The 27,270-nt window shown below is 39.7% G+C and overlaps 2 protein-coding genes across 3 annotated transcripts in view; one reads left to right on the forward strand and one right to left on the reverse strand.

Annotated features, from left to right (window-relative positions):
- Positions 1 to 27,270, reverse strand: part of cenpp (centromere protein P) — a 90,760-nt gene that overhangs the window by 31,043 nt on the left and 32,447 nt on the right. The window lies entirely within an intron of this gene.
- On the forward strand, positions 5,748 to 17,408 carry aspn (asporin (LRR class 1)). The gene is made up of 8 exons (XM_084347715.1): positions 5,748 to 6,019; positions 9,315 to 9,592; positions 10,293 to 10,405; positions 12,028 to 12,241; positions 13,265 to 13,375; positions 13,602 to 13,695; positions 14,062 to 14,200; positions 15,942 to 17,408. The coding sequence occupies exons 2-8, from the start codon at positions 9,358 to 9,360 to the stop codon at positions 16,137 to 16,139; spliced, it is 1,104 nt and encodes a 367-aa protein (XP_084203841.1). The 5' UTR covers positions 5,748 to 6,019; positions 9,315 to 9,357; the 3' UTR covers positions 16,140 to 17,408.

Raw genomic sequence — 27,270 nt, forward strand, 5'->3', positions numbered from 1 at the left:
CATTTTGATTTCTAGTGTGAGGAACACAGACACAGACACCAAAAATAGTACAGAACCACTGCTTTCTGACAGTTTCTAACAGTCATAAAAACTCCACAGGTGTTTATGATCCGTTTCACAAAATCAAACTGTTTCAATCGCTGCTGCCCCTAATAAGATAAATTGATGGACTATTAGAGCAGCAATAACTACTTTATAAATCGTATTGTCTCGAAATTTTTCTAACCTTCTTCTCCTTCTTTACAACAAAAATGCAAGATTTCATGAATCATGAATTGTAGAAGCCACAGTTTGATAATCTGGGAACTGCTGTCAATGATCACAACGCCAGACTTCTCTTTGAATTGATGAAAAATTCAGAGTGATGATTCAGAGGTCTGGAATCAGACTACACAAGCCTCATGTTCCCATCTGGAACACTGTACAACTTCTTGAGGCTTTTTAGGATTAGACACATGTTGACAACGAGTGGAAATATTCAACCTGTGAGGTGTACAGTATGAGTCACAAATCCAAACAAGAATTTCGGTTGTATTCCTCTGGTTTCCCTGATCCCCTTTCACTGCCAGCACATGCAGCACGTTGAGGAGTTCATTCATTTGCTTTCGTGTTATCAAATTAGCACCTCAGTCCTCAGGGCGATGGTGGAGCCATAATGACTATTTAAGAATGAGTCATGATAAAATGTGGTCTTTGCATCACATGTCGTCTACCCTTATGCAACACATATTCAGTGAAAGCTGTTATTATCAGAGCTGTAAGCCAACTTTATCATAATATTTTCCCCTGAAAGCCGGAGGTTGAGGATCATTTACTTCAGTAGCAGACGGATCTAAAGGACGACTGGAACAGAAAAGCTAAAATGTGAAGAGGACCAAAACCTCAGCTCCGTCTTTGGTAAGACAAATTGGAAATATTAGGTAATTAAATGCAGACAAAAATAAACCTAAAAGTAGAAAAGCAATAAAAACAACAATCAGTATGTCTGTACAGTTTCTAGTAGCTGGCAATCATCGTCTCATCATACTTCAGCTGGAAAACTTTCAATGAGCCGAAGATCAGAGATCAAAGTTTTTCCTGTTGAAAAGAGAGAATTCTTCTCGGCTGCCAACATGTACAGCTGCTGCAGTCATCAGTCTTACAAAGGAAACACAGGAAGGAGCAATCTAATAGTCATTAGTAGTCACATGACCTCCTCAGTGCTCCTCAGGATGAGGACATGTCGCTGATAAATTCACTCAAAACTTCAGTCTTAAAGCTCCAGTGTGCAGGATTTCGGGAGATTTATGGGGCAGAAAAGAAATTCATTAGTGTATAATCACCTGTAATTAAGGGGAATCATTGATTTTCTTTACCTGAGAATGAACGTTATGTATCTACAGAGCGTGTCCTCCTCCATGGAGTCCGCCATGCTGCACCACCGTGTTTCTACAGTAGTCCAGAACAGACAAACAAAACATTGGCTCTAGAGAGGGCCATTCACGTTTTTAGCGTTTTTTACTGGCCCCATTGGAGAGGATGAGGTGGGGAGTACTCTGGTGGTTGCAATCTGCAACCTCACTTTTAGATGCCACTAAATCCTACATACTGAACCTTCAAGTGCTCAGCAGATATTTCATCAGGTAGAGATAATTGGTCTAAGGCTGGAACTTCATTCACCTTCAAAACAGGATGAATTATTTCAGGATAAAAGTCAGTATATTATAACATGGGTGTTATTATTGTAGTTTTAGTGACATCACTTAAATGAATGAAAAATTAAAAAAAAAAAGTATTTATTTATTTTATTTTCAGTTGTTGATTTGATCTTGGATGCACTGGATTCTCTTATTTTAGCAGCCCTCTGAAAGATATTCAAATAAAACAGAGACCATGAACCACAAGTAGAACTATATTTTAAGGACTCACAAGCTAAAAAAGGTTGGAAACCACTGATCTTATACATTTTTTTTTTTGAGGGTAAAAAAAACTGAGGGCCCTTAACACTGCAATCCTAACTTTATCTAATGAGTTGTTAAGGAGGTGTAGGATTGTGCATGTTGAGAGGAATTGTGTGCTTGTTTAATGTATAACAACGTAATGTATATCACAGAGCAATTTAAGTACAAAATGCAAAAAAAGGCAAAAAAACAACTATTTATGTGACTTGCATAACATTACTATTCTACCAATAATTTATGATATTGCTGTGGGTGCACATAGTCATCTGTGGGCGCTCAAGCTCCCCAGGACTCAAGGAATCCAAGCCTATGTCGAAATATTTATAAATTATCGGATTTTTTCAATGTTGGAATCAGCCTCAAAAGCTCCTGCATCAGGTGGACTCATGCTGAGGTGAGGTCATGGATAAGTCTGAGGATGGTGAACACTCCCAGCAGCAGGTAACATGCTGCGCTGTGACCCTGTCACCCTGTCGCTCTATTAAAATGTTTCCTGGAATCAAGATGTTCCTGTGGCACTAAACCAACAGCAGCGCTGAGGCAACTCTTTGGCACCGTCGCCTTGCAAGTTGCCCCGATGACTCACAGCTTTAAAGGCTCAGCTGGAGGAATTCTCCTCTACATAAGAGTACAACAAGCTCCAGACAGTGCAGAGCCGTCACAGACATTTGATGGGTTGGAAAGTATGAGGCTTTGAGAGACAAGAGACATCCTGACCGCCTCCCATCAGGAACGCAGACCAGCTCCCATCAGGAAATAATCTCTAACATTTAATTTGCAGTTTGAATACTGGAATACTGTAATTCAAACAATTACGCCATATATTTTTTTCACAACCACAAAGCAATTTCCCTCTTTGGACTATTGGAGCAACTGAATTAAATCTCTCTGTGGCAGACCAGTCAGCTGAGGTTTTCATGCACAAGGAAAGAAGAGAAGATGACGGCACAACAAAGATCCACAACAACAAAAGTTAAACATCTTAAAGGATGCTTTTGTACTTGGACACGTAGTGAGACAAAAGACAAACAGGCTATACTATATGCATAATACAATAGGATTCACGGTTAGATTTGTGGAAGAACAAAGACTGCGTCCTCTCAAAGTTCACAGAAAGCATAAAACTCTCAAGCAAGTTTACATCAGGGTCTAATCAGATCGCTGCAATGTTTGCGAAAATGGTATGCTTTAATCTCAAAATCTGGCTCATAACAGAGTATTGTTTCAGCAGAGCTATGAAACCGTGATTACGAGGCACTGGAAACTAACCCTGAGGTTTTTAACGAGAGAACCATAAATGTGGCTTTACTTACATATCAGACAATTAGTAGTGAGCTTACACTGGACTTGATGTAAAGCTCAGCTCAGTGTTGAACTTCAGCAACAGTGCAGTGCTTTTCAAACTTTGGCTGTGACTGGTAAGATGTCTGAATCATCAGGTAAACAACTAAAACCGTGTCTGTCTTTGTTGGTGACCAAGCAGCTCACTTACAAAGATGTGCTGAAGTGTTCATGGTCACTTGTTGATGGCATTTGAGACCTTTATGAATCACGATATCATCTCAGACGTTGGATATTGTTTTATGGTTATATGGCATAAGTGACAATGTGTGTCACTGCCATTGCCTGCATGTAGTTACGCACTGAGAATATACTTCGCATGCTGGAACAGGACATTCCCAGAGCCCAGCATTAGGAAGAAAGTAGTAAAATGATATGTTTTTTCGCTTAGAGGGAGAAGGCTTTGTTATATACATGGATACATACAAATGGAATATTACCTTCAGTTATTTCACAAGCTGTAGAACATGAGTCATCTAAGAATGATTCCTAAATATTTGCCTGAGGAGACATATTCAATAGTTTTGCTGTGGTATGGAACAATAAATGGGTGTCAATGTCAATGTTACAACAGTCGTTCAGTAAACACAAGTCTGTAAATGAAATTCAATCTGAACCAAATATTGTACTTGAAATACTATACGTTTTCTGGGACAGCTGGAAAGTGCTGGTGAGAAAAACAAACTTAAGATGCTTTAAAAAATGGGAAACTTCAAAGAGCCAATGAACATGGGAGAGTTCAGCAGGCTTCTTGTTGATGAGATGATCATCTAACCAGATCTCTGTCGGTTTGGAAAATATGATTTCCTCAACACAAAGATGCATTAAAACCAGAACACAGACCCGCTCCCAGCTTGGTTGGTCTGCCTGCCAAACCATGGCATATTTGGATGGTCTGGCTCTGCCATAAGTTGTGCCTCAGAATGCAGTTCTAGCTCAGCTCAGCAGAAAATACCAGCACTGGATGGAAAAAGGAAAAGTTTAACACGTGAACCCCTGAGGGAGCAAGCTCCTGTTAGCTTTTCCATTCTTGGGAGGTATTTCTCATTTCTGCCTCAGACGTAAAGCTTCAGGCTTTCCTGCTGTGCCTTGTTAGGATACACATCATGCAGAACACAACACTAAACATACAGTGATGACTGGATGTTGCACAGCATCACTTCTGTTTATCCTCTGTCTCTCCTGTCTCTGCTTTCCATTTAAAGAAGCCATCTATAACACAAGATAACATTTATCATCCTGTGTGATAATGCCAGTTATTCCTAGTTGGGTACTAAGACTTTTCTAGAAATAAGTGTCAGTATTTTGAAACACGATTTGAGATTAGATGGAGGTGTAACTTAAATGTTGCAGGTTTGTATTTCAAAAAGAAGTTCCTAAGCTGTAGTTTACGCACACCTGAGGGCAACAATGTAGTGAGCAAAGATGGATGATTTAATAGTCCATAGCTCTAATCAGATTTATTGGGGTAAAACTCTTTTTCCGTCCTCTCTGAACACTTCAGTCATGTTGTCTTTCTTTCAAACTGCAAAGAACTTCCATACGGACCATGACTTGTTTGGCTCTGTGGTCTTCAACACGTGGCTTCTTCGCTTTCTTCTTGTTCTTCGTCTTCTTCTTCTTCTGCATAATCTTTGTATTCTTCTTCTCCTTCATTTTCTTAGTCTTCTTCTCCATTTTTTTTCTTCTTTGTCTTTTTTCTTAGTCTTCTTCTTCATTTTCTTCTGCCTCTTCCTCTTCTTTGACATTTGGTGAATCAAAAACCAACTTTAAAAGGTACATACCACCACCTACTGTATCGGAGCGTGTAGATGCTGCACTTGTTGAGTCAATGAAAGCAATTTGGCTTTGTAGTAGCGGGTGTATTTATGAGCTAAAATGTCATTATCGGCCAATAATATATATAAATATAAATAGAGCATCTCTACTCTTAACCATGAAGATCAACTGCTACCTTAGGACAAGCATCACTACATCTCAAACATCCCCCTGCTGATCATTTCACTGATATCCATCCAAATGTACTGTGGGTCAACACGGCAGCCTTTGCTTTTTGTTTGGGGAATTCAGTTATTATGGAGCAGCCAGATGAAGGAATTCCTCAAACAAAACGACGGATCATCATCCATAAAATCCCTGGCAGGGTCGGCTCACCTCTATCCTGTTGATGTTTCACTGAGAAAACCCAGACAGCTTGAGCAGCTGTATGGCCCCACTATCCTTGCTTAACCCAGTGCCAATAGGCCTTAATGTAGGATCCATTCATGTTGATGTAAAATATTTAATATGGCAGTCGGCCGTGTAGAGAGAGAGGAGGTGACAGACCTATCATTATGTTCTATATAAAGACTTCAGCATTAAGGAGTCTGAAGCTAACTATCCTGGCATCACTTTAAAGCTCCTGATGAAAAGCACATGACTAATGTCCTAACGATGCCTTTTCAATCCTGCTGTAGCCTCGGAGACGTACACATGGTGTGATCACACAAAGAGTCGAGAACTCCTAACTGAAACTGAACCTCTCACCCTAACAGAAGAGGTTTTTCCGTTGGTGGGGGTGTTCTGGGGTCTGTTTTTTTTTTTCTGGAGAGAGAGAGAGAGAGAGAGTGACGCTGTTCTCCGTTCACTGGGAATGTATTGACTGAGGATCCAACTCTCAGCCTTCCAGCTGGACCCTGCTGCTGCTCTGCTCACTGCGTGGGGTTTAAACCAGGACACAAACACACCTGACGGCTGAGGTAGGACACACCCTGGATTTATTTGCAAAACATCTACCTTGACTTTTTCAATTTTCAACTAGTGGATCTGGCATATTTTATTTTCAGAGAATGCAGAATATCATGTTTCTTTAGGTCAGTTTACATGACTTCTGCTGAACACCTCCACAGGTAGTGGAGCAACAGGACTAGGCTGCAAATTTTAGCATGAAAAACTCCCCTTTACCAGCAGATCTGGGTCTTAATTGTCAGGAAAACTGATGGATTTTAAGAAGGTGCAATTGTTTGTGAGTGAGTTAGATTGCATGCAAATTGTGGAACACAACAAGACCATTTTTTTAGGAATGTTCATAAGACTTTGGCTCACATTGTAAGTTAACTACATAATGAGCATAATCTGAAAGGAAGTTGGTGTTTAATAGTGGGGTTTTATGTTAAATGCTGTGGTCATTTATGTGTTACTGTCTTGGAGTCTTGGTTCAAGTTTATCTCATTTGACAAAAATGTTAAGTAATTTTCCATGGAGTTCAGTCAGAACAAACTTGTAAATACAAACAGGTGAGGGAAATTATCTGAATCACCCCAAATTTTAAAAATTACTTCAACAAAGCAGACAGATGTTACACTAGTGTGAGTGTTGAAACAATTAATTGATTAGTTGATCAACAGAAAAGTATAATTTTGATGGTTCCAGGTGCCTAATGTGAGGATTCACTGTTTTTCTTATCATTGTAAACTGAATATTGTGAGACACTATTTGAGCTGTTGGTAAATAAAGCATTTCCTCTGTAACTGTAAATTAGTCCCGATGGAGACAGTAGGGATGAGCTGGGGATAAATGCTGGTGACATCCCTCGTTTGGATGTTTTATGAGCTTGAACTTCTAGAGAACTGAATATATTTAAGACTGTGAACAAAAGACTTTCACAGCACCAGTCTGACTGGAGTGAAGTCAGATTGACTGGATCGCATTGCAAGGCTTGTTTGATTACATGAAAGGAACACACAATAATAGCAGAATTATCTCCAACTTACCACCAAGTTGTAAAACAAACATCAAGAAAACAGCCCTTTCTCTGCACATGTGGAACAAAAGGCAGTGTGGGTGCAGAGGAAGGGTCTTTGCTGTGTGATATTTTGCTGTCGCAGCAGGATGTGCGACCACCACCACATATTTGTGGGTGGACCAACTGCTCAAGTGGAGGACTCAGACTCCATCAAGATTGCCAGAGGCACGCAACCAAACGATCTCAGCCTCTCTGCTGGCTGTTTGAATGTGTAACAGAGGAAGATATATAAATCATTTTGTGAATCACCACAGATGCTGAATAGGTGAGCGCTGGAGAAACATTTATGTTGGCAACAAGAACTCCTTTCCAGTAGAGGTTTTCAGAGCCTCATGGAAACACTGATAGAAAAAAGAGCAGCACTAACTGAAACCGATCACTCCAGGAACTCTGTATGCCCTTTCACCATGCACGTTTTAGCAATACCTTCCTAAATCAGGCTAATTTGGGGCTGTCAAACTGAAACTCATGTGGAGCACTAAGATCAGTTTTTGTGGGTCTGAGGTGGCACTGTTGAGCATAAAGGTTGCTATAGTTTTACATAAAACCAATCAAAAAGTTTATTTACAATTGTTTCCAGGTAGAAAACCCTGCATTGTGCATCAGCTTACATACTATTTAATTGTCTTTTTCATGACGTTATCTCAAAGTCTATACATCTCATTCATCTAAAATGCATGTTTGATGCTTTCATATTTAATGTAAATGTTGTACCTACCTTCACTGAAGTAAGGTTGGAGATCTAATTGTCTGTTGGGCCACAGACAAGAAAACGACAGCTTAAATTTACCTAAAACTAGCAATTAATCCAAGATGTCGCTGTTGGGTAGATATCAAAGATACTAGCAAAGCAATGCAGTACATGAAGTAAGCATAGCAGAAACGTCAGATAGGTCGGACCACTGTGTTTGATAAATCTTTAAAGGTCACAGTTACAGCTAAAAATGACAGTGGAAATAAACAAGTTTGCTTATTGCACATAAAGTATCTCCACAATGCAAATCAACCACCAGTTGTCTAACTGGAAGTTGTGTGGTGGTTGTTACTTAGTTGACTACATGGAAAATCACTGCTGAAATGTTTGCATGATGTAACCACTGTGACCACCAGTGGTGGAAAGTCATTATATTTTTCAAGTACTGCACTTCAGTAAAATTTTGAGGTACTTGTACTTTACTTGTGTATTTCCATTTCATGCTAGTTTATACTTCTTCTCCACAACATTTATTTGGCAGCTGTAGTTACTAGTTAGTAACTACCTTTCAGGTGAGGTATACACAAGCAAATATGAAGTAGTTATTAGCAGCTCCATCTCAACCGACTACAACATTAAATATTGCATGATTACATGGTAATGCATCAATATTGACTAGAGAATGCAATTTCCTCAGAAATTGCAGTGGGACTAACTTTAAATGAAGGAGCAGCTGAAGGACTATGAAGAGTTGGCAATATTAGAAAAGGGATAAAAGGTTTAAAATATAGTGTAAGCAATGAAACGTGTTAAAATTACAGCTTTAGTGTAACCACATACATGAGCTTAAGCGTACGGAGAAAGAGCTGAGGTGTCATTAAAGTCTCTCAGTTGGAATGAGGGTAAAACAGCAGAGATAAGCCCTGGAGAATGAGTTGAGTTCAAGACTCCCCTTATAACATTGCATTAAGCATGACATTGACTGAAGCCTCCACCAGTATGTGTGTCTGCGCATGTGTGTGTGTGCATGTGTCATCAGGTAGAAACCCACAAACTGCAGTTAACGGCCAAGGGACTCCTGGGACAGGCTGGTTATTTCCTGGAGATTCACATAAAGGTGGACTTGTAAACTACAAATTTACGAGAGATGGTATGGAGGGGCATCATGGGAAATGTTGGATCCAGTGTTTTCGATATGTCAGCCTCTGCTGCGCTATTCTTTTGTTAATCTGTGCCTCATATGCTCATATGATATTACACATCAAATTTGACCAACTTCCACATTCACCATATGTCACAGCAAATGAACTTTGAACTATCATAACCTTTTCACTTGTGCAACCATTACAATGGGTCATTCATGAAGACGATGTAAACTGAGGTAAACTACAGGTTCTGCGCATCTGTCCTGTTATGTTGAAGTTGGACTAAAACCGCAGGGAAAAACAAACCAGAAAACATTCCACTGCTTGGACAGGTTATTTCCTCAGTGACATCACAGTCTAGCTCTGTCTATTAGTTTTAGAGCTGACCTAACATCTGTGTTTTCCTACAGCTCTGCCTGGTTGCCGTTTCACTGCTCAGTCCTCTGTTAAACCATGAGGGTCTTCCTCCTGCTCTGCCTGCTGGCACTAGGCAATGCCAAACCCTACCAGCCAATCAATGTCATGGACTTCATGAAAAACTTCGACATCATGATGGCTGATGCGGGTGATGATGATGACGATGACGATGACGACAACAAAGACGACGACGACGATGATGATTATGACGATGAGAACTGTCCAGCTGGTTGCCGTTGCTCACCCGGAGTGGTGCAGTGCTCCGACCAGGGTTAGAAATACACACACGCACACACAGTATGAGCACATCTGGATTCACACATTACTGTAAACACAGTGTGTTTAAAGACATCCGCTATGTGAGGCTCATCATTTAAGATTAGTAAATATGTTTGGTGTTATTCTACAGTGTTTTTCTTCTCCATAAAAAAAACCCTAAAACTAGCAACATGTTATTCTGTCTCTTAATACTTTTATTTCATACACAACTACCTGACTACCTATGTTAGAAAGTGGTGATCTGAATGTTAGAAACCGCCAGGATTGAAAGCTAGAATTGCTTGATGCATCTTATGTCAATTATAATGTGAAGGACCATCCCTCACTGAATGACTGACTTAATGAAACTCTATTTGTTGCAACAGTATACTGAGAGAATACATCAGTCAAGTGAATACCAAATTCTTTGAACCACACTTTGTTAAACTATTGTGTGCAGCCAAACATGGCTCATGGCCTTGGTTCTAATTTGGCATGGATGACCATGTATGATCTCCTGAATCAGATAATCACTGATGCATCATTATTTAAGATCTGAGAAGGCAGAGTGAGTCAGAAAGATACCAATGACTTCTTCACCTCTGCATCTCAGTATTCGATATATAACTCACAGGTGTTGTCTGAGTTCTGATTTTCATCAACATTTGGTACATCTCTGGTCTTTAATCAGGCATTTGTGTTTCTGCCAACAGGGCAGATCTCTGTGCCTGAGAAGATTCCCGAGGACACTCTGCTCCTAGACCTCCAAAACAATGACATCACTGAGATCAAGGAGGACGACTTTAAAGGCCTGAACAGGCTTTATGTAAGAGAAAAATCTAAACTGGTTTACGTTGCACATAGTAATCAACAACACAAACAGACCTCAACATCTGGTATATCAAGTGAAGAATAGCATCAGTTCATCTCATGAAAACAATCTAAGTGAGCAAATATGCTCCAGTCACGTGTCCAATTTCAAGCTTGAGTAATGTTGATGGTATTTTATCAGTCTGAACATGTACTGGGAGTGCCAGTCTTCTCCAAATCTGACCAAATCCAATCCTCTAAGGAAATCTTGGCCATATACCACAGAACAAGAAGTGGCTAGTTGAAGACCTGAGAGACTGACTTCTTCAAGCTTAAACAGGATGATGGATACATGAGAAATACATTTTGATTTTATTGTTACCAAGAAGACTTACACCGAGTCTACACAGCCAGCATATGAAAGCAGCACATTGGCAGAGCAGCAGCAGCTTCAGTCGTCTGTGTCTTTCTACACAGGATGCGTTCAGACACAGTATTTGTATACTTAACCCATGCTTTGGCAGCACTCGGAGCCCAACACACAATCTCTGTTTATAAGGGTTGAAGCATTAAAATACACTATAGGTTTTGTTTACATGGCCTGTGTAGACAGCTGGATTGTTTAAAATAGAAGAGGATCCGTTTGGAAAGATGCATGTGAGACAGACAGGTGAAAAATGTTGTAAGAGGCTTTATAGCTACACTATGAGGCCGTACTTGGGCACAGTGGTGCTTTGAGCTAAATGCTAATGTTGGTATGCCCACAACAACAATGTTTAACATTTTCACAATCTTTGTTTAGCCTACTACCATGCTAACATTTGCTAATAAGCACTAACACATAGTGTAGCTTAAGCTAATGGGAATATGTTTCACATGTATTTGGTCTTCACAAGTAGATTCAAATATTATTCAATTAGCAAATGCTTTTGTCCAAAGCAACATAAAAGTGAGATACAACACAAGCCACAGTGGGGCAAGGAGAAACCTCTGAGAATAAGTGTCTAAAAGGCACACGTGTGTGCAGAGCTTTTGAAATGAAACTCAAGCAAGTTATTTTTTTCCACCCGAGAAGACGGAGAAAGACAGAGACATCTAGACATCTCAGAAACAGAAAACGGCATGTTCGCATTCACCATTTGCTCTACAGCACAATTGTTAATCCTTTTAGGGGAAAATATGAGATAGAGATCAACCAATGAATTCCTACTAAAGCAACAAAATGCTTGGACTGCATTCAGAACATTGAATTAGTCACATTCAGACTATAATGACAATACCATCTTTTAGCTTTTAAAGTTAGCAGATGAGAGGAAACAGCTCAGTAGTCAGTCTAAATTCAGCCTGCAGTCTTACAAGATGGAAGTCTCTGTATACAAAACTCCCAGTTGAGGAGTAGAGGCAGTAACAGAAGGTCTGTCTTTGATTGAGCTGATGTTTTCCCAGCTGGGAAGGCCTAAAAAATGGTTTACACAGTTCCATATCAAAGCAAACAAGCAGAACAATCTATAGCCACAACTCGGGGCTAATACAGTGGCTTGTCAACGTGTGTTAAATGGTGCAACCATTTCACTCTTACACCTACCTTAAGAAAGGCAGCAAAACTCAATTTGAGTCTACTAATCTTTCCCACAACAGGGCCTGTTCCTGATCAACAACAAGATCTCCAAGATTCACCCCAGGGCCTTCAGAAACATGGACCGTCTCAAACTGCTGTACCTCTCCTACAACCTGCTGACCGAGATCCCTGCAAACTTGCCTCCTAATGTCATCGAGCTCCGCTTCCATGAAAACAAGATCAACAAAATCCAGAAGGATGCATTTAAAGGCCTGAGGAAGCTCCATGTGCTGGGTAAGACCTGGTTTCAATTTTTTGTATCAGATTAGCAATGATCAGCATACTCGAAGGTCAGAGGGAGGAGTAATGAATCAACTGCTACACTGTAGTCTTTGGATTGAATGGTGAACTGCAGACTTATCCAGGGCCAACAAGTCCTTAAATATGATCTGCCACCACTGTAGTGAGAGAGCCAAACTACTTAAGGCTTGAAAAAGATGGTGGTAATGGTTAAATGAAACAACACTGACTGTTGTTAGGAGACGGGATGGAAATCTTCATCTCCAGTGTCAGACTGATTAAAGAAAAGGTCATGGTTAAAGGAATATTAATCATGTGGTGACAAAGTCGCACAATCATCCACACTGACCTCTTACTTTTAAGATTTGGTTATATTGTAACAAAGTCCGACGACTTCTATCTCTGAGGGAAAAAGTAGTTATTCCCTCAACCATTGGAGGTCCACACCACTGTGCTTTCGCATCTCCGTGAGGGTCTGCATGACAGAAATTTCCTCTGGTTGTGTCTGCAAGGGCTTACATAAGGAATGTGCAGACAACTGTATATGTATGGGAACATATGCACATACATGCTATATGTACAGAACTACATGTGCTTCTGCCCTGTTGTCGAATGTTATCCGACATCGTCATCCGACATCTGATTTTGAGTATTTTTCGGGGATTTAACAGGTTTATGCTAGAGTATATTCTAATTAATCATTGGCTAAAAGGCCTTCTAAAGCATTTCTTCACATGCAAAAGCATTGGGAGTTTTTCCTCATTAACAAAACAATGTTGAATCACATTCAAATGACTAATGGAAACAAAGACGTGTATCACAGATAGCATTGACAGAATATCAGACTGAATATCTTTTCTCAATCCAGCCATGGTTTACTTGTTATCAATAAATCATTTAAATTACTTTTGTCAAGTTTTTCTACTATAATTTACTTGATGTATGTTCTCTACCGTAATCAGAAGATATAATGGATCATTAACAATAAAACCAGATGTTTTGTGCTTTTTCAAACAGAACTGGGCGCCAACCCTCTGGCCAACAGTGGGATTGAGCTGGGAGCTTTTAACGGCTTGTCAAGCCTGTATGTCGGTATGGCAGAGGCCAAACTAACCGCTGTGCCAAAAGGTAGAAAATCACTCACCTTGTGTAACACTGATTCAAACAAATGAATGGTAAACTTTTCTTTCTCCTCCAGTCACACAACTACAGTTTTACTACATTGGACCTCAACTGTACAACTAAATAGGCATACACACTGCTAATGCCTTGCTACTTTATGGTGCTTTATTTTCCAATACTCTAACATTTCTTTACATTGGTCATGTTTGGTGTATTTTTTTTTATCTCTCAGACCTCCCATCCGCCATCACAGAGCTGAACCTGGACTACAACAAGATCTCTAAAGTGGAAGTAGAAGATTTCATCAGATATAAAAATCTGCTCAGGTGAAAACCAGCCACATTTCATCTTGGAAATTTATGATCTCATATAAGCCAACATTTTGCTCAGGGTGTTTGCAGGTAAAACTCGACTACAGAATATTATAAAAGGTGTCACATTGTATCTCTATGTTAACATTATTTGTGTTTAAACTGTCATCTAGCTTTAAACAAAAATCTCAGATTCATACAAGTCTTTTTTTATCTCCATCATCATGCAGCTGCACTGTTCATGTGTAAGTTAGAATGGGAAGTTTAAATATAGTTGTGTTTGTTAATTTGATGTATTTGTTTTCTGTCAGTTCTTAATTTGTTGATGATTGTTAGTGTAAGTGGTGAAACCTGTCAAATATCCTTTGTCAATTTTTGCAGGCTAAGACTGGGTTTTAACCAGATCAAGTCTGTAGAAAATGGGAGCTTTGTCAGTGTCCCAAGCGTCCGTGAGATCCACCTGGACAACAACCGTCTGAGAAAGGTCCCACCAGGCCTCAACTCCCTGCGCTACCTCCAGGTGAGATACAGACACTGTAACAAATCTGGCACTGTGATCTGTATCAGTAAAGTGCCTGTCACAAAACTGACAGTACTAGAGTTAAGAGAGGGCTCAAAGCTGGCAACCCCACCATGAGGGCAGGGACATCTGAGATGCCGTGTGCAGTTACTGCGACCAGTGGTTTTGATCGACAAGTAGCTCCGAGCAAGCTTTTCAACACATTCTTATTTCTACAAGTCCGACAGCTTAAGGGGTAGATTTTTCCTTTTTGTGCTGAGCTAAGCTAAACATGACCTGGACCCCCAGTATCACTGTATGGAAATCAAACTGGAATTACAGAAGCACTGGCAGAAGGTTTAACAAGGTACGCAGCCCAGACTTCCTTCTGCTCGGCCAGGTCCTTCAGCTCATCCCAGAGTTTCCCGAGGTTTCCATGTGCTAGGCCAGACCTCCACAGTGAGGCATCCTAATCACCTGATTGAACCACCTCAAATGGCCCCTCTTAATCAGGCTTCCTCTCACTGAGGAGGAGCAGCTGTTTTACTCCAAGCTCCGTCCAAATGTCTGAGCTCAGAAACCATATAAAGAAAAGAGATTTTGGCTGCTTTTATCCATTAAAGTACATCATCCTTTTGGTCGCTACCCAAAGTTAATCATCATAGATGAGGGTTGGAAGATAAATCGGTTGCTAAGTCAAGATTTTTGTCTTAAAGTGCAGCTCCCTTTTTACAACCTAAGTCTAGAACAGCATCTGCATCACTTCTGTTGCTGCTCCAATCCACCTGTCAACCTCATGCTCCATCTTACTCAAAGATAAAGTTTTTTTACCTTCCCCAAATCTCTTAATTTAGCTGAAGCAGATGTTGTAAAAATGGAAAGGAAAAAAGTCTTCTTGCAATTATTAATATTTAAGGCTTAATCCCATTTCCAATTGTTATTATCGTTTTCAAGTGCCCCCCTCCCCCTGAGAACAGTTACAAGTTGCGGTGGATGGTTACAAAATTGGACAACACTTCAAGACCCTCATACATCATCAATAGTTGTCGATTGAATTGACGTAACCAGATGCAAATCGACATTTCCAATATTCCGTCTCCAGCTGTGGAGATTTTTCTTGCAATATCATGGCAATCCTGGTATTATCTCAATGCCATTTTTCCAATTATCTGATGAAGATAGAAAGGCATGGATGCTACCAAATCATTCACAACTTCACACTATCAATCAAGTCACCAAATAAAAAAAGAACACTGCTTCATTGCTTGGCCAATAGTGGTGCTTTATAGGCTACCATTTGCAACCCTTGCTCTTACCTTGCCAGTACATTGAAACGACAGAGTATCCATAATTCTCGGTTTCAAATGTGCATCTGGGCCATGCAGCCCTGACACTTCAACCTCCTCTATCCCAACAAGAATTGGAAGACCCTTCCCCTTGGCATGAATGTGCAAAGGGAGGGGTAGAGCTAAGCAATAGGGGCAAGGGTTGTATTGGGATTGGGCCTAACTTAGACTATTCCATTAGCAATAAAGGTAACAATTAAGTTGCTATAATAAAAACCATAAAACCATAAAATTACTCCCAACCTTTCGACTTGTAACTCAGACCTTTCCAGTCTTTCTTTTTTTGTATGAAGGTTGTGATTTTGAGTTTCCAGAGTAGCAGTTAAGCATCATTAGAACAGATTTCCCAGTCACGATAGGTTTACTGCCAAGGCAGAAAAATAGCTGATTAAAGTAAATCTTCTCTGTCTGTTTAGGTGATTTTCCTCCATGGCAACAAAATCAGCAGCGTTGGAGTGAACGACTTCTGTCCCATCAGGGCCAGTGTTAAGAAGAACCTGTACACAGGGATCAGTCTGTTTGCCAACCCTGTTAAATATTGGGACGTCCAGCCAGCCACCTTTCGCTGTGTGACCGGACGGAGGGGCGTCCAGCTCGGAAACTTCAGAAAATAGAAGCGTTAAGTGAAAATGGTGCATTCCATACAGCTCAGAAATGGAGAACTGCCAATATCCTCGTTACAGCATGAGGAAGGAGCTGGAAATAATTCTGACAGATAAAACAAGATGAAACTGCATTCCTAAGATGTTAGCTGTTCAGGGAATGAGAGAAAATGCCATTATATTGATGTATATTAGAAACTGTAGTACATGTTGTTAAATGCTGGTACAATTTACACATAAAAGTTCTCAGCCAGAGGAAACTGTCTGGTTGTATGTACGGAAAAAGAATATTAAGTCATAAGCTACAACACCAAGACAATGTTTTCAGTCAGTAAAGTTGGGGTGGTTATAATAACATTAACAGCTGTACATTATAATGAAATTCAACACAAGAGCCCTGCATACCTTTGTGAGGTGCATTCTCAAAGGTTATCCTTACACTTTGTCTTTCTTTTGCTGTGCAAACTTTCCCAGGACTAAAGCGCCTCCTTCTGGTCAGTTTTGGAGCAATACAACCCAATGACTTGACTTGAGCAGCATTAAATGCTGATGCCTTTTTAATTCTTTCCTTTCTCATTTAAAAATAAAATCACATTGAATGAGATACAGCAGAAAAATGTCTAAGTTTAAGTTGTCTTTGTAACACAGTGTTTTCCCCTCATTTCCTTTCATATTATATTTACGTCTTTGTAAAGTTGAGACATTGTCATTATCATAGAAGAGTCACTATAGGGCATATCTGTAACATAACAGGAGCTTTAAAACCTTTTCCTCCCAGCAGAAGTCTGTGTAAAGTTAATTAATGATGGTGGCATTATTTAGTGCAATAAGTCACTTCTATCCTGATGTCTGTTCTGATGTTTTATATTATCTCATTGCATGTCTGTATTGTCTTTATTTAGTAGCTGAAAGCTACATGTGAGACTGGATTACACATCCTCCTTGATGTAAACCTGAAACATCACATTGTTTTATGAGTTATAGCAACCAAGTGAACTACAGTTATCACTGAAATTAAAAGCAGGTAATGTAATTCCCAACCCTGAAAGCAACTTCCTTACAAACATGTTCCTGTTTCCTCCAGTGATCTCTCCTCTGAAATGGTGCTATATTTATTTAGTATGTCTTTAAATAAAACCTGGAACACCTCCCCATTTATGTCTTCAATTTGTTGAAAATTAAAGTGGATTTTGTGTTGGAAACATTTCAGCCATTATGGTCATGCTCTTGTCATCTGGGAAAAACTTGTGATTTTGGGCTGTTTGAATAAATTTGACTTAACACGGCAGACATTGCTTGAATAAAACAAAGTATCTGCAAAAATCATTTGGCAAGGTCTTGATTGTAAAGATATTAGCAGGGAGAAAAAAAAACAAAAGGTTGATTACCAAAGACTATAAATCCCCAACCCTGTAGACATAGTTGCATGAATTGTTTTTAAAAAGGCAAAATGTATATGTTCAAATAACTTTAAATCTTTAACCAAATAGACAGAGAAAAATTCTGGGATTATTTAGAGGATTAGATAACAATTCTATGGATTAGTGGTTATAAATAATGTCAATAATGAAAAATGTCAACCAAAAGTTGATAAAGCATGCCAGAAAATCCTCATATTGAAGAAGGAACCAACCCATGTTAAGCATTTTTGCATGAAAAATGTAATTTACCATAAAAAGATTATTACAATTATTGTCAACTGCTCTTTTTGATCAACTAATCAACTTATGTCTCAGAGCTAATTCTAGGTAATGTTTCTCCTTGATAATTACTTTGCACTTGCTGTCAGGGTACAGCTGTGATAGCGCTCTGAGGATTACCTTGTGTAGTTTTTTAAGAAATATTTTATGTTTTAAAGCCAGAAAAAAAAGTGACTTTTCCACTCCCACTCCAGCTAAATGGTGTTACTGGGACCAATGTTGGTTTCCCTGGCAGGAGGCAGATAAAAAAACACAGTGGAGCTATTCCTTTCTTCACCGGCAGATGTCACTGCATGCTAAAGAGTTACAGATACATCTCTTGGTGTCACAGGACGTCCTAAGATTGAGTGAGAACAATGAGGTGACTGGTTCAAGTCTCTAGTGTTGAGAAACTTTGACTTCATGGGTGACTGTTCCAGACTTATTTGGAAAAGTATTGGGAAGGTGACAGATGCAACACTTTATTAATACTGTAGTATATGGGGGGGATGGATATGACCCGAGGCCTATAATCATTATTCATTCCAAACAAGACAAGGAGAAATCCTGCACCTTGTTTGATTTTATATGGTTGGTATCGACTTTTGAGGAACAGTTAAACAATCTGTGCTTTGTTCGCTTTCTTGTTGAGCGTCACATTTTTTCTTGACCCTACAGGAAACCATATTCAGAGCACATGATGCCGCATGTCATAACAGGTTTTCCAAATGGCTGGAAAGACAAAGCAAAAGGTGTTTCCTGACTCAATGATGCATTGGACATTGAATTTACAAACTTAAGAAAGCACTCTGCATGCTCTACCACAATCACAACACACAATTAAGCGTCCATGTAGACTGATTTTTAATGAACAGATGGTGCACATGACTCACCCAGACCACGTCGTCGTGATCTGTTCACACTAATCAATAAAAACCGGATCAAGCTGGACATTCTTTTGCGTGATCATAAGTATTTGTACGCTATTGGATTTTACAAAAACAACTTGGAATTTGAGTGTCGTGCATATTTTGATTCATTAAGTAAGACACTACAGGGCAGGTGGTGTACAGTGAGTTTATTGGAGCAGAGATTTGCTGAAAACAGCTGGCTGCTGTTAAAAAAAATTAGGCGTTTCAGAGTACTGACGGTGAAACACAATAGTTAACGTGCAAGTGATACCAAAACAATAAGCAGAGAGAAGCCAAAACAATCTGGAGAGTTGATTGATGATAGTTCTTTGTTGTTTTATCACCAGGGGACGTATGAGGTATCACCACTTCCAGGAATATTGTTGCTGTTGAAAAAGGGTATTAGTGTGATATACATTGGTGAGGGATCCATCTCGTGTAAAACACGGTTGTGTCAGTTATTGAGAGAAAGGTGATTTCCAGTAAATTCAGGGGCCCATTAAATTCTGGGAGTTAATGTTGGACACAAACAGGTCTTCATTCTTGCCTGGCTGGTAAAAATAATTCAAACAGTGAAACGTGCGCGCGCGCGCGCGCACACACACACACACACACACACACACACACACACACACACACACACACAGACAGAGGAATGATGAATGTGATGAAACCAATGTGAAAACGTGATGCTGTGTGTGTTTTCTTTGCCCTCTCAGTCTCTCTGGGAGGCCCCTGTCAAACAGCAGCCAGCTCCCTGCAGACTCCCAGAAACCCAACACCTGCAGGCTGCCTCTGTCATTTCCATCTTTACCTGAAACTGATATCTACAGTCCGCACTAAATGAGACCTAGCTACGGTACAGTACAACGACGTAGTGCTGCGGATGGGTTGCTTCTCAACTGTTTTGTCTTTTTAAATGAAGACTCGTTGTACTGTGGGTGGGGTGGTGGGAAGCTGCCTCTCTTTCTCCAGGAAACATATGGAATAGATCTGCCGGCTGGCCAGGCCTCGTTCTGCCACGTCTCACAGCCACACACACTCACACAGAAAATGGTCCTAACTTCGGGGCTTTTACCTCTCTTCACCCTCTGCTTTTTCTTCTCTTACCCTTTTCTGTCTTCTACTTAACCCTTGTCACTTCCCACCCATCTTCCACCTTGTCCTCCATCCAAGACTTCTCTCTTACAGCTTTCTGTCCTGATGAGTCTTCAGCTACTTAAGGTCATCAACAAAAAGCTAATCAACGATGAGGAAGCTTTACATGTTAACACAGGGCAGGTGTTAACTGTCCCAAGTCAGCTGCCGCCTCCTTCAAAGTGTGAACAAAGTAGCTTAAAGGTTAAACATACTACATTCACTGCTACTAGATATTGCTCTAGAGCAAGAGCATCTCAGACCAAAACAAATGCGTGCGTTGCTCACTCAAAAAAGAAAAAAAAGAAAGTGGCATCTGAATTCACTCTGCAGGTCAGTTCAAATAACTGTATACAAATATTTTTTTACACCAACTGGTTGTTTAGACAGCTGCCTTTGAACATGTGCCTTACTTTGTCTGCGTACAGCAGGATTTTGTGGCCATGTTGCACATGTGCATTGCAAGTCTGTGTGTTTGTGCATGTGTGAGACCGCGCCCTGTACTGCTCCTTGTAAGCAAATGAGGGAAATAGTGAGACATTACAACCTTCAAACACAGTTCTCTTAATTTTTAATTGGGCTGTTGATTATTTTTCCATCATTCACCCAGTCCATGGATGCCTTATCTCAATAAATAATTGAAGTCAGTGCAACCAGTGTAAAAAGTTAGTCTGGAGCCCTGATGATTCAGGACTCTGACACTGCTTTGCATTTTCCTCACTTAAAAGGTTTTAGGAACATGTGTACTTTACTTCGGCTGTAATATGAGAAAGTTTCTTACTAGGTCAGAGGGCTGGTGTGACGCGTCGACATAATCGATTATGTAAATACGTTGATTTACGTAACGTGCATCGATGCGTTGGGTGTAAGCAGTACTACCACCATGCTCGAGCACTTAAAGCAGATGCATTCCGGGGAGGCTGGATTCACACTGGATCCGGCGATGCAGCGTAACGCCACAGGTTGGTGCGGCAGTGTGGGAGTGTCACTCCATGGTCCGCGTGAGTGATGTGTTGGGAACTCATGCCGATCAGTTTGCCGAAATGCCCTGCTACTGACCCGTTCTACTCCGCTTATGATCTGTAGTCATGCCTCTGCCACAGTAGGTTAAACATGCTGGTTACTAGTTACTACTACTACTAGTTACTTTTTACCCCCACCCAAATGTAATATATATTAGGATTACACACATTACCAGTTAAGACTGGGCTATTTTTTGTGGGGAATAATGCCCTGCAGTGCATACTTTGTCATATTTGTTTGTTGATGATTGAAGATGATTGAATAAAATATTGAAATATAAATGACAAGTTTTAAAATGTTATGGGTAAATTTGTTGTGATATTAATTGAGTAATAAAAAAATAATCGTTAGGTGCAGCCCTACTAGGCCACCGTGTTGAAAATAGACGTGGGGAGGACAGAACATCAACGCTCATATGCACACATGGCCATGCCGGCTACCAAAACATAGACCAGACAAGCTCAGGCACAGGTGTATCTCATTTCAAGAGTTGAGAGCAACAGCTCAATTTGCACGACACAGTTCATGTATTCTCATTGTAACAATCAGCATTGTTTACCGACAATCTAGAGAGTGCCAGTCAATATGCAGTCAGTCGTTGTAATAAGAAACAGGGTTTCCCACAGTGTTATATGAGTCTCCTCACATCACCTGAAATGACACATTTGCTAACATCATAATAATGTTATGTCCTAATTCACACAGCGAAAGCCACAAATTAAAGGGTTTTGATTGACCCATCATCTAGTTACTACATTTAGAGATGAGATGAGATGCATCAGGATCTTTCTGATTCAGCTCAGCAGGTAACTGACTGAAGAGCACATTGTAAGTTACTATTATTACAGTATTTGTGGTATTTAATCAGAGCAGCACATCGCAACGAACGGGTTTTCAAGTTGGGGGGAAAATCAAGACAACTGGCTCAATCGGCTGGGGATGTGTGAGGAAAGACTCACAGCTGCACTGCAGATCAGACAGCAAACTGAAGTTAGTTTGTTTATCACCAGCACGTTTAGAGCTGAATTTAATTTAAAGTTCACAATGACCGCCTGGATTTGTATCATTAATGGTTAAAAACTTAGAAGAAAAAAAAAAACAGTATACTAAATCATAATTGGGATATTTCCATGAAAAAGTCACCTACATCTTTCATTCCTCATCCATGCATATTTCTTGACATAGTTATGTGTTGTTGTGGTGATGTAATATGTAATATATTCTGTTGCCACCTCCTCACATGGCATCAATATGTTCTTTCAGGTGAAAAGCTGCTGGATACTTTTCAGTCTCTTTTTTTCTCTTGGTAAAAACTGTAAATCTGTGATATGTGTAAAATTTATTGTGCCTTCTCAGCAACGCATCTATTTTAAAAGCTGTTTAACTGTCTGGGGAGATAAATCAGCTGTCCCTCTCTGCAGTTCATATATTTTAAATCCAGAAACAACAAATTCAGAACACTTTCCTAAGCTTCTGTCCTGTCCTCCTCTTTCCTCCTAGGCAGCCTCCCTTACCTATCAAAACCACCTCAGATGATGAACTGTAGATGAGTTGTAAGCTCCAGCTGCTCCACGGGTGGACTGCATCGACATAATTTATGTAGTTCCATTGCATCAAAGATATTTAAGTCGTCTAAAATCAACGTTGTTATATTCAAACATTTTTTAAAATCCTAGTTTAGTGCTCTTTAAATCTAGATTAGTGTCAGACGTGCTGTTCGCAAAATTCATAATCTAATCCGACTTGTCATAATGAATTGTCTTTACGCTGACAGTTGAAGGAGTTTCATTTTCAAACTTGGCTGCATTTTTGAGGTGGTTGGAGCAAAATGGGGCTAAATCTTGCTCAACTCAATTTTGATGATGATTGGGTCTTTGATGCCCAGAGTGTCAGAAATATTTTCCATCAAAGAAACGCTAAGAGAAACATTGGGATTATACGGTTTGCCATTTCTAACATTATCTTTGACTTCAGATGAAGTGAGTGACCTTGGTTATACTGTGAGCCTGGAAGAAGCTGGTTAGAGGCCAACAAAAGAGGCACAGATGGAGCTCAGGTTTTCAGAGTATGAACTGAGGACAAAGTGGGCAATGGTAGAGTCATTAAGCAGCAGAGGGCCACCGCTTTCAGCCGCTCCTCTGATTGGAGACCCAAAGACCTCATCAATCACTTCACAACTCACTGATGAATTCAAAGCTACTGAAAAATCCCTCTGCCTTCTGATTCTCATTAACTTTCCAGCAAGAAGAATTTCAGTGCTCTCAAATCTGATGCTCCATCTTTTATAAAGACTTACTGTACCACCACAAATCTGCACAACAAGTTCACCTAACTCTGCTTCTTCCTGCCATCTCAAGCTTGATCTTAAGCTTCAGAATATTGTGCCACTGAACCATTTTAAAGTTAAGATGAAATCCAGTCCAAGTTGCCTGTGTGCAAATGTTTTATCTGATTATTTTTGTGTATTTCTCTGTAATTTACTGTTGTTACTCTGTGGTGTTGCCATTCTTGGCCAGGTCTCCCTTGTATCCGGGTGAGGAAAGTAAAAAAGTGAAAGTGAAAAGCGTTGTTACCCCTCCCTCGTTGCCACTCCAATTGCTCCAGTGGACCTGCTCAGTGGTCAGTTGTACTCAGTTGTACAACTGTGGGAATGTGATCAGGGTGTTCCTGGAAAAGAGAGCATTGCTCTCAGTTAAATAAATAAATACAATTTAATAAAGCTACAGGTTCTCCGAGGACTTCTCTGCACAGGACAACTGTGTGTGCACAACTATGGTTAAGTTTGGTCATACTTACAGTATGCAGAAATTGGTCTGTCAACTGGAATGAATAATTTTTTTCAACTTTGTTTTCTCTTCCAAATACGCTTATCTAATCCATCAGACTGTCTGAATGCCAATGTCTACTGACCTGTCAGACTTTTTGTGGAAAACAGGACTCATTGTTATAAAACATAATTGCTCAGTACCAGCATTGACTTGGATTAATTAGAAGAAATAATTAAATCAGAAATCATTTCAATGCGTACCCATATCCATCATTCATGTATTCAAAAAGTTTCTGCTCTAAGCCTACGATAATGAGAGTACTTCAGCACTAAACCAGCTACATATGAAAACACTTCATTTTATCTCCTCTTTGGCGCTCTGTCCACACTAAGCTGTTTCTGAAAAGGCCTCAAGTGTTTTAAAAAATTGCGTCTTGCAGACAAAAACTGTACATAAGATAGTCAGGATTCAGTTTATTTTTATAAAATTACATGAGGAGTTGAGTTATGGTCATGAAAGTGAGTCCCTTGTCGTTTTTAGCCTTGCACATTTCCTGCTAAGTTAGCAGCCACAGGTCCAAGCATCAAAACATAGTTATCACAGATAGTCATTAATATATATCAGAGGCTCGTCCAATCAGAGCCCTTCTCAACCAGCACATCATCGTTTTTTAGTGTAGGACAAATCCTGCATGGTTACTGCCAACAGACCCAAACAACTTATGAGGCACACAGTTTTCCCAGACTGCAGCGGACGCTTTCAGAGAGGAATCAAACACTTGATGATGCCAAAATCACCGCAAAAAAACCTCTTGAAAGTTGGAGAAAATTGGACATTTAGTCTGTCAGCGCTCATTCAACACACATTCACTATCCAAAAGCACACACACAAAACTAAAACATACACCATCAACTCATCCAGAGCAGAGCCAAGGCAAAACGAGGCCAATGAAATTAAAATGTTTAGAGGCGAAGACTGAATGGACTGTTTGTTCATGGGAGAGAATCCCAGCAGTGATGCTTTCTGCAGGGAAAAGACTGACATGAAAAATGAGCAACAGGGACACCGAGCCAATTCAATGTCTGGTTCTGGAGTGGAAAGACCTGGCCTATGATGAATGTGTGTGAGAAAAGGAGAGAGTAGATGTAACTGGGAGCATCAGTATAGACAAGTGAAAGTAGAAATGCAAAAACCATATCTGTTAACAAATTAAAAACCTGTTGCTTCACAAGTTGATTCCAAACTCGAGTTTAGAATGATGGTGCATCATTCAGGTAAAAGTGCAGGGAAAGAAAATGCACGACGAGAGACAGAATTAAAATAAAAATTAAAAATAAAAACACTGACATAACACATTTATCTGTCTAAAATAACCTCATTGTTACATAAAGTATTTAGTTATGGAAAAGATAAATATATCGAGTTTGTATTTTTACCTCATTGATATTGTACATATTAAAATTCTGAGTTTGAACTTCTTCTCCAAAACTACATAGTGCCCCTTTAAGTAAATTAAGCATTAAATCTTACTGTGTTTAGTATTAAAAAAAAACTTGAATCATCCCTGATGATCCTGTTAGCTCACAGTAAAGAATTAAGAGAGTTAAGTAAGCAAGAGTTTTCTTCGCTGTTACAGTTGAGTGAATCAGCTTAACAAGTTGGCCTTCACTGATTTATATCTCTCTGTAAAATCAATAAACTACAATAGAATTGAGCAAGAACTGTGATATATAAACAATCTTTTGCTAATCCCTAGAGCCAAACAAAGGATGATTTGAGGTTTCTGGTGTTTAACTTAAGGACAAAACTACAGTAAATCTGTGTTAATGGTATGCTCTAGCATTATTAATGGCACAGAGACAGACAGGAGACCAGAAATGAGAGAGATGGACAGAGTATAGAGATGGACAGTCATAGCCAGAATCACAGACACACTGTTATTTTAGCCAGTAGTGATCTTAAAGCAAGAGCTTTTGAAGAGCAGTCCAATAAAAAGAGACTTTATCCAGATGGAGTCTACTGCTGAGGACGCAGTCGTGTTCTCCTCATCAAAATTAGCACCAGAGGGAAACATTCAAGACCACAATGTCCCATTAAACAGACATAATTACATTAACATGGGAACTTCCCAGAATTCCCCTGCCTTCACAAACACATGAAAAACGCATTGACTTTGACCACAAACAATAATATAGATTAACTGTAACTGTAGTAGGGAGAAGACAGAGTAGGCTACTGTACCACTGGACCGTCGATGATTCATTGACTGAAAAAAAGAAAGACCACATACCATTTTTACAGGCCAATACTGTACTGCACACCAGTCTGCCTCAAACCTTAAATGGGAGGCAAAGGTACTGTGCTGAGGCAAACATTCTTGTTTTGAAGAGTAAACTTATTTAGCCTTGTATTTATTTTTCAATGCAGTTGCATATGAGCCATATGCATAAACCTGTTGTGCAGGATTTTTACATATAAATGAACCTCAGTTACATTCAATCCCTTTCTAAACCAGTTCCCACAATGCTGTTTAAGCCCATCACTGCCAGGTAAATCTCTGTGTATTTTTGAATATTCCTCATACTGTTTGCATGAAGACAATATTAACTGCACTGAACATTTTTTCATTAAATAGTCTCCCTCTGAGCTGAGGGAGAAAATCGCGATGTCGATTCTAAGTCGAAAGAAATGTGTTTCTAAATGAAACCTACTTGCAGTGTGGCAATAGAACCTGATAGTGAGTGACCCTGTAACAACAGTACCAGCACTAAGAACCAGTATGATCCAGTTTTATCAGTCTTATCCAACCGTCTGTCTGGGCAAAGTCAAACAGCAGAAATGTCTGGATAGAAAAAATCTGCAGTCTTTCGAGAACAGAGAACAACTATCCAGTACCACCAAACACTGGAACACACTCAACAAATAACACTCTCCATATGCCCCATTATGCTTTGGTCTTCACACTTGTGTAGATCACAGGCCTTCAATTAGTCCCATCATACTGCACCTGTCACTAAAGACTGTCAGACAGCCAATAGTGGGGCTCATTAGTTGTAATGAGGAGCGCTGACAATGTTAACAAGCAGGTCCTTTTGGGTAACCAAAGAGACAAGTTGACATTATTTACTAAATACTGTGGTACAAAATTAAGCCAAATGGCACAGGCTACATATTTGCTATCTAAATTGGAAAGTATTAGGGAAGTAACTGTGGCGGAAAGATTTAATTTAATCATGAATTGGTAATCGTTGAGATTTTATTGTTTAAAAAAGAGAAACCCCCTGCTGTTTAATGTCACAAGCAATTATTTCACATGGATGAGTAAAAGATGTCGCAATCAAAATCATTCACCTTTACCGAGATCTTATCAACTTAAACCCTCTAACTCTGAATCATTCCAATGAAACAGTTTTCATTTTCAGCAGCCTCAGGTCCAACAATGATGAATGGTACCTAGAAACACATGTTGACTCTGAGGCTCCCTCTGTTTTTAACTCTCTTAGCAGGATCCAAATCACACGAAGTGCCTTGTAGCTGTAAGCAAGTCTTTTTCGTCTAATGATAAAGATGGTAAATGCTCAGCTGGGACAGACAACCTGAAGACAAATAAATCACTATGTGGAGG

The sequence above is a fragment of the Pagrus pagrus genome (assembly GCF_965226575.1).
Source record: "Pagrus pagrus genome assembly, chromosome: 3".
NCBI lineage: Eukaryota > Metazoa > Chordata > Actinopteri > Spariformes > Sparidae > Pagrus > Pagrus pagrus.

Coding starts and splice junctions, on each gene's coding strand:
- aspn (XM_084347715.1), top strand. CDS start 9,358: ATGAGGGTCTTCCTCCTGCTCTGCCTGCTGGCACTAGGCAATGCCAAA. Junction 10,406..12,027: donor AAGGCCTGAACAGGCTTTAT/GTAAGAGAAAAA, acceptor TTCCCACAACAG/GGCCTGTTCCTGATCAACAA. Junction 12,242..13,264: donor GAGGAAGCTCCATGTGCTGG/GTAAGACCTGGT, acceptor TTTTTCAAACAG/AACTGGGCGCCAACCCTCTG.